The following is an 8,931-nucleotide window of genomic DNA, read 5'->3' as shown; positions in this document are numbered from 1 at the left end:
CCCCACAGAATAATTTGTAAAACTAGACGCCTGCAGCCTGCAGCCCCTTGAGAGGGCGGTTAGAGGTCCTAACCGCTCCCTGAGAGGGCGGTAGGCCTAACTGCCCCCTCAGAGGGCGGGTACGGCGTGCCCGCCCGAGCCGGCTCCCTTACCGCCACCTGAGGGGGCGGTAAGAGCCCTCCCAGCCCGCCGCGCTCCGCTGCCCGCCTGGCCGCCCTCTCCTATAAAAAAGCCAAAAAATAGGTCAAAATTTCATTATAATCCGAAAAAAAAAGTTAAGAAGAGGGAGGAGAAGAGAGGAGAGGAGAGGAGAGGAAGAGAGGTTAGCGAAGCCCTGCTGTATTTGAGCCACGAATTTGAAGAATAATTTCGGTAAGTCTTTTTTTCCTTTTTATTGTTGTTAATTAGTACAGCAGTAGTATATGACATAGGTTTTAGACATTTATAACCTAGGGTTTAGAAAATTGTGCGATAGCAGTGCAATGTAGAATATTATTTTTAGTATATTATTTTTACTATATTGGAGTTGTACATGTGGACATAGGAGGTAGCAGTATATGATAATTTGCGAACCTAGGATAGCATTTAGAAATAATTTTATCCGATAATTAGAAATATAGTTTATTGTTTTAACATTGGTTATGTTTGCGGGTGTTTCCAGGGATGGCAGATAAATTAATTTTTCAGATATATTATGGTGAGGGTGAAATTAGGTACGGTCCTAACGGTGTAGATCTGTCTGGATTTCGTCATGTCATGAAGTGTCTTAGTAAAGCTAATGAAAGGATCATTGTGGGTGTGTGCAAATGGCTCATGCGGTTTTTCCAACTGGATCCGCAGCAATATGAGCTGAAGTTGAAAGCTGTCCTCAGCCATGCTAGTCATGGATACTTTGGTGAGCTTGTTCCCATCGAAGCCACATCAACTTGGAGGCATTATATAGATATATGTTGTGAACGTGGTCTGCCGCTTGTTTTGTTAGTTGAGGCGTATCTGCAGGAACTGGAGCATTACCCTCCTCGTTAGACAAATCCCACACGACCCCTTCTACCACATCATGGAGGCTCGGAGCAACTTGGTACGAATTATACTTTTGAATAATATTGAACAATATCCTTTACTTACTACTGCATTGATTATTAAACTTTTATTAGGTCCACCTGCACAAGTCTCAACGTAGCCTCGTAGATCGAGCCCTGTGCGTCCACCCTCAGGTACTGGCGGCACCCTTCATCCTAGTTTTTAATACTTTCAGCAAAATAAGTTAATATTGTGCACAGGTTACTTCGGTGATGAGGCCGGTCTGTCTTCGGCGGCCCCACGCCCGACCCCGCCCGCAACGTTCGAGCCATACTACGGCACGACAGCGTGGCCTTCTTATGCTGCACCGTCATACCACGCAGGTACAATTATACAATTTTTACTACTACTTCCAATACCACATTGTTCGTATCTAATGTGATTATTTGTTTGTAGGCCCTCCAGCCAATACACATGGACGCCTGCGGAGCCTTCACAGTCCTCCTACCGTAGTCAGGAGGATAAGGTTGGCCCGGACGCCGCATACGACCTCGTCCGTGACTTCTTCAGGGGCACACCTGACTACGACGTCCTCCAGTGGTCCCAGGTTTTCAGTGCTCCCCTTCGGACACAGCCCACGCAGGACGAGGCCTCGACACCGGTGCTCCCTACTAGGCCTACCAGACACGTCGGTCCACCCGACCCCCTCACCTACTCCAGGGGTCACGTGAGGGTTAACCAGCGGCATCGGGACCACGATGGGGCGCACGGGCGACGGCAATGAGGGAGGCAGCAGTAGAATTTTACATTTTATGTAACTTACATATGCATATTCGCTTCGTGATGTACTCCTATGTATTCAGACACGTTTACTTTGTATGGTCGACTTAGCATGTCGTAAATGCATTTCGTATTCAGACACGTTTAATGAAGAAGTGATCACACTACTGAACTTTAACCATGACTTGATAACACATGCCTCCTTGCGTAGACTTAAAACAAGACGTGACAACACTACCTAGTTTTTTTCAAACAATAAATGACAACATGAGTACCAATAAATGTGGAATATCTGACCATGATTAATGACACAACTTTCCCATTCTTCAAGATGGAATCCGATGCTCCTGCCACCAGCTACGCCCCTACCCTCACTTCTTTCTTCAAGAGCGAATCCAATGCTTCTGCCTCCCCCAACTATAAATAGCTGAACCTCCTTACGTTGAAGCATCACTTATTTCTCATATCTCTCAAGTGCAATGTCTTCCTCAGCTCCATTAATCCCACCAAAGAAACATTGGGGGACTACCATATCTGAAGGTCTCGAACCACCAATGTGCTTCTGTGGTGACCTTTGTAAGCTCCGCGAGTCGCAGGACATCTCATACACCTATGGCCTACGCTTCTTCATGTGTGCCAACTACGAGTATGACAAGCCTCAACATGCAACAATTGGTTATCAACCGGTACGATAACAGATATCCGCCTCATCTCTTCTGATTTCGCACCCTATTTTACTAACCGCTCATCTTGTTCCATTTGTTCAGTCCCTTCCACGCTCTGTGATTTTATTCAATGGCTCAACAATGAGTAAAATGACTCACAGAAGCAGTGGGTCGACATGAACATGAGGTGGAGAAGGAAAGCGTACGCACGTCGGGAGTACGAGCAACAGCAAGAGGAACTTCGCCTCAAGCGGGAGGAAGAAGAGCGTATGAGGAAGGCGGCGCACAACTGTACCGTGACTCAGGCTCGGGAGGCTGAGAGGGAAAGGAAGCGGGAGAGAGCCCGCCGTGCTAAGGCGGTAGGTCCCGATGCCCTCCGAAAGGGAAAGTATCCTAGATGCACTCAGTAGAGAGTACCTAATGTAACCCGACATACTTTCCCTCCTTAAAGCATGTTATGATTAGGATCGGCGCACTAATAAGTAGGTCTTAGTGCGAACCGTACATGCCACCTTTGTTTCCTCATCGTGTCGTCGCGGTTACAATGTATTTTAATATTTTCACCCTATGTTTAATACTATGTTTATCCTCGTTCGCACCCCATACCCACGCAAAATACTGCGATTGCTAATTACTGATTTTTTATTTTTTGATTATTACATAACCTACTCCAAATTTAAATTCTTAATTTCCTTAAAGCCCTTCCTTTTTATTTCTTGAATTACACAAAAAATTATATTTTTAAGGGAAAAAAGACCCTAACCGGCCCCCTCAGAGAGCGGGGGGCTAACCACCCTCTCTGGGCGCCCAGAGAGGGCGGTTAGCCCCCTTGCCACCCTCTAAGGGGGCAGTTAGGCCTGCCGCCTTCTCAGGGGGCGGTTAAGGCCTCTAACCACCCTCTCTGAGGCCTGCAGCCCTCTCAGCAGGCGCCTAATTTTGCAAATTCTCCTGCGGAGAATCTATTTATTTAAATGTTTAATAAAAAAATAAAAAAATAAAAAACTCTTCTGTATTCCCCACCATGGCACCGTTGTTCATTGGTTGCTGCGAAACCCAACTTGACAGGGGGATTTAACTTTTTTCCATCCTACCGGACGACCCACGCAAAAATACCACTCTACTGAATTCTCCAGCTCAATTGACACCTAGCTCCACGTCCCATAAACAGTACCTAAGAGCATAAAAATATATTTAAAAAAATATGTCGATTTTTTTTACCTGCTCTATAATTCATAAGCAACTAATTTTAACTGGATTCATTTAAAAATATTATGTAAAATGCAAATTAAAAATCTTCAAAATGTACTACTTTTGTAACTTCTAGTAATTTTTAAGGCATCGCAAAAAATTCTAAAAAAATGAAAAAGTTCACTAATATTCTTCTAATGAAATGTACTAACTTTTAAAATTATCTCCTACCCTAATTATAAGTGAAAAAGTTAATTCCTTTGTAATACTCATTTGTTAGTACTAATGCCCATGTTCTAATAAATGAGATTACAGAGTACTTATTTTTTTCACTTATAATATAGGATCGAAGATAATTGTAGAAATGAGTATATCACATTAAAGTAATATTTGTGAATTTTTTTCAGAACTTTTGGAATGTTTATGAGACCTTAAAAATTAGTAGAAGTTGTAAAAGTAATACCTTTTGAAGAATTTTAGTTTAAATTTTACAAAAGGTTTTAAATAAATCTAGTTAAAATAAATTGTTTATGAATTATAGATTATATAAAAAATTGACATATTTTTAAGCTCTCAGGTACTGTTCACAGGGAACATGAAGCCGGTTGGCATTTGAGCAAACAAATCCGATAGAATGGTATTTTAGGGCGCGTCCTCTGATATAGGAATAAAAAGTTAAATTCCTCATGACGGTGTCTACCTAACAACTGATTGAAGCCTGATTAATATAAGAACATGCGTGGGCCACATTTCCTATTATTCTACATCGTTACTAAATCTGAATAGATATTCGGTTAGCTCCCTTATACCGTCCTCAACTATTTTCTTTTTATTTTGTTTTTTATAAATTTTTTTCTTATTTTTGTTTCTTTTAATTTTTTTCATCTTCAACACCTTTTCTTTGAAGTGATTTTTAAAAAAAGATAATTTTGTTTTGAAAAAAATAAATTTAGAAACCTCTTCGTGAAAGAAAATCGTAAGAACATTAAAGAAAAACAAAAATTCTTTTTCAAAGAAATTCTTAATCGCGAAGAGAATCCGTTGAATTTGATCTTATTAGATCATCTTCAGCAGCTACCTCAAATTTTCATCCTAAAATACTATTACAGGATCCTTATTTTTTCATCTCCAGCAGCTACCCTATTTTCTACCTTCTACTCCTCTTTTTCTCTCTCCGGATCTGCGGTCAGCCTCTGTGAACAGTACAGATACAGTGTTCGTGAACAGTACAGGTTCAGTGTTGCTACAGAATTGTTACAGTAGCATACGTTGTTAGTCCACTGTACCAGCCAAATCTGCAAATTTGCTTCCTCTGCTGGTGATGGCCTTACATGTATAACATCAAGGTGGTGCCCTACCGCCATATCATTACCATCTATCCAAGAACCAGCCATGGCAGAAACCAAGCAAGAATCTTCTCTCCACGTCGTGGTGTTCCCATGGCTGGCGTTCGGCCACATGATCCCCTTCCTCGACCTCTCCAAGCGGCTGGCGCAGCGCGGCCACGACGTCACGTTCGTGTCCACGCCGAGGAACGCCGCCAGACTGGCCACCATCCCGCCGGAGCTGTCCGCTCGCATCCGCGTTGTCATGCTGGAGCTGCCGGAGGTCAACGGGCTCCCTGAGGGCGCCGAGTGCACTGCCGACGTCCCGCTGGAGAAGGTCGAGCTCCTCAAAAAGGCGTTTGACGGCCTCGCCGCGCCGTTCGCGGGCCTCGTCGCGGAGGCATGCGCCGGCAGCAGTTCTGACACCGCTGGGTTCTTGAGGAAACCCGACTGGATCGTACTCGACTTCGCGCAGAACTGGATCTGGCCGATCGCCGAGGAGCATAAGGTAATTAAAAGTTAATTAGCGGCATGCTAATGAAAAAGTTAATTCACTTGTTAATTTCCTTCTCCTGCAAGATCGAATGCGCCGTGTTGCTTATCTTCCCGGCGGCTATCTCGGCCTACCTCGGCCCGAAGCACGAGAACGAGGCGCACCCCCGCAGAACGACGGAGGAATTCATGGCCCAGCCGACGTGGATCCCCTTCCCCTCCACCATCTCGTACCGCCGCCACGAGGCTGACGCCATCGCCGCCATATTCCGGCCAAACGCCTCCGGCGTATCCGACATGGACCGCTTCTGGCAGCTGGATCGCCCCCGCTGCCGTCTCATCATCCACCGCAGCTGCCCTGAGGCCGAGCCGGGGCTGTTCCCGCTCCTGACGGAGCTGTTCGGCAGGCCGGTCGTCCCCGCCGGGCTCCTCCTGCCCAACGACATCGACAACGATAGCGTCCTGACCACGGACCAGTCCTTCTTGGGTATCATGCAATGGCTGGACGAGCAGCCCAAGAGGTCAGTCATATACGTGGCGCTCGGGAGCGAGGCGCCGGTGACGGCAGACCACGTGCGGGAGCTCGCGCATGGGCTAGATCTCTCCGGCGTGCGCTTCCTCTGGGCGCTGCGGCAGCCCGTCGGTCACGTCGGTGCGGTACTCCCGGACGGGTTCGAGGCCCGCGTCACGGGGCGCGGTGTGGTGCGCGCCGGGTGGGTGCCGCAGGTGCGCGTGCTCGCACACGGCGCGGTGGGAGCATTCCTGACTCACTGCGGCTGGGGCTCCACCGTGGAGAGCCTCTTCCGGTTCGGGCACCCGCTGGTAATGCTGCCGTTCATCACCGACCAGGGCCTCATCGCACGAGAGATGACGGCTCGGCGTGTCGGCGTCGAGGTGCCGAGGAACGACGATGATGGGTCGTTCCGTCGGGACGACGTCGCGGCGGCGGTGCGGCGAGTGATGGCGGAGGGGGAGGAGAGCGAGGCGTTCGAGCGCAACGCCAGGGAGCTGCAGAAGGTGCTTGGGGACGAGGTAAGGCAGGAGCAGTACGTTGATGAGCTCGTGGAGTATTTGCAGCGCTACAAATGATTCAAGACTGTTCAGTGATCAATGTTCACATGTCCGAATAATATGGCAATCTAATTTGGCCAATGTTGAACTACATGTCACATGTACAATAAAAATTAGTACTCTCTTCGATTGTAAATTTAGATCGTTTTAAACTTATATACAAGAGTTAAAAAAGTAGATCAAATAACTTTATTATCCCTTATTTATTCTGTATTAGAAAAGATAACTCAATCATTTATAAGAGTAATAATATTTATTAAACAAAGATAAGAAGGGAAAAAATGTATAGAAATTTGAGAATAATTTATATTTAGAGAATTATTAAGAAAACTAAAATAATCTATATTTACAGTCAGAAAGAGTATATCTCAAGCTATATTGGCGAGCGACGGTGAATTTGACTCTCATCTTCTATGTATTAATATTAATTAATGTTAGGTTAGATGTCTCTCCATTCGTACAAGTTTTTTAATAAAAATTAATAAACATATTTTGTTACTGTTGAATAGCCTGTCTCGGCTCCAGTGTGTGGCTATAGATGGTGCTAGGAGTTGAGAGATAGAGATGGCAAGGGTGTAATATATTGGAGCAAAACTTCCAACCGGTGCTATCTAAGCACGTGAAGCTAAGTTGAGCACCTGGTGCTAAAAATAAATAATAATATCTAGTTGGACAGCTTTTGGAAATTGATGCGCTGGGAATTAGGCAAAAAGCTGGTGGATTTTTAATAATACCGGGGGCGGGGGGGGGGGGGAGAAACGTAGGCTCCCAAGTAGGGTATATTTTAAGCGTGCAGCTGGTCGAGGGTGCATAGCGTGTTCAGGACCTGGGCAAGGGTACATAAAATATAGAAGAAGATTCGGTAGCAGGGTGCGCGCAGGTAGGAGGTCAAATTCAGGACCTGGTCGAGGGTACATAACATATTCCACAATGTTAGATGTAATATTTTTTATCCCAATTGGTTTGCTTCTTCGGTTGTCATGTGTATACACTTCTCTCTTTAGAAAAGTTTGCATACGTATAAAAAATGCACAGAAAAAAATTCAAAAAAATTATATCACACTGAACTTATCACATTTTTTATCCCCGTGGTTTGAGAACATGCTTATACATGTGTACATATAACCTTGAGGCCAGTAGAAATGCCTCTCTAAAGAAATTTTTAGTGACACCAGTAAATTCATTACCCATTTTTTAGCTGTGCATATGGTTGTTTAGCTGTGCATACCTCCGGTGGCAGATCACTTATGAGCTACAGGGTTCAGTTATTTGCATAGTAGACTTGCAAGATTCACTCACCAAGAGATTATCAAGATGCAAGAAATACGAGGCAAATGTGCTCTAAATTGACCTTCATCATCTCAGAGATTCAAGCTTATCTGATCCTCCATGAAAACAAGAGAGAATAATAGAACGGAAGAGAAACATGACACTACCAAAACCAGCGGCGATGCCTTTTTCTTTTGCACAAGTGCAGGGCGATGATGCAGTCAGTGCTTACCCATGCAACAACGAAAGTGGGCTCCAGCCTTTGCTTTGGAAGGACTCTTCCCTCCACTGACGCCTGCAGTATCGATGATGAACACAAATTACACTAGAGATTAAATGAGCATGAAGTATGAACATAAATTTCACTAATTTTCCATGCAGATTTATGTGCTCTAGTCTCAGCGCTAATATTTGTGAACACAGATGTCACTATTTTCCCATAGACTTGCCTATTGTCCAAATACCACAAAAACTCCTAAAAACTTGCTTAAATTTGATCTGTACATTCACAAAAATGCACATCACATGAAATAGTTCTGTACATTCATATTTTTACATGAGCATGTACTGGATCAATACATTGGAGAGACATTACACATGAGCTCAAACAAAGGAAAAGGGAAATTTGCATGTATTCATGAAAATTGTTCTATAGAACATGCAGCCTTTTCGTTTCTGCATTTTCATTGTGACCCCTTGTTCTGTTGGACATAATTTCATCTCTTCATCTTTGCATCTGTATTTTTTCATGTAATATACACTTAACAATAGAGTATTTTTCATGTAATATACACTCATCTGATAAGTGTGTCATGAGTAAAAATAATAAGTTAACCATATAACATTGGAAATGAATGAACACTTATGCAATGTGCACTAATCTCAGGTAAAATTTGGTATGAAACAGTAATGTACAATTTTATGTAGACCTCTCCGAAATTCAAATAAAATGTGCATGTTAAATTTAACAAGAGCACAAATTCATATACAATAATTGAAATGAATACCCGCTGAGTGTACATATTTCTTCGAATCATACATGAACTTTCATACAACTTCATTTGTTCATCTCAAAAACTTGACAAATTTTACTGTACCTGAACTAAATATTTTATTACATG

At 43.8% G+C, this 8,931-nt stretch overlaps 1 protein-coding gene across 1 annotated transcript; it reads left to right on the top strand.

Annotated features, from left to right (window-relative positions):
• The first annotated feature begins 4,991 nt into the window (after positions 1–4,991).
• LOC133890056 (UDP-glycosyltransferase 91C1-like) lies at positions 4,992–6,668 on the top strand. The gene is made up of 2 exons (XM_062330496.1): positions 4,992–5,486; positions 5,558–6,668. Exons 1-2 carry the CDS (start codon positions 5,046–5,048, stop codon positions 6,557–6,559), a joined length of 1,443 nt encoding a protein of 480 aa, XP_062186480.1. The 5' UTR covers positions 4,992–5,045; the 3' UTR covers positions 6,560–6,668.
• The last annotated feature ends 2,263 nt before the right edge of the window (positions 6,669–8,931 follow it).

This window comes from Phragmites australis, chromosome 14 (assembly GCF_958298935.1).
Source record: "Phragmites australis chromosome 14, lpPhrAust1.1, whole genome shotgun sequence".
Classification (NCBI taxonomy): Eukaryota; Viridiplantae; Streptophyta; class Magnoliopsida; order Poales; family Poaceae; genus Phragmites; species Phragmites australis.
Note: the sequence above shows the minus strand (reverse complement) of the source record. Positions and strands in the feature narration are given on the sequence as shown.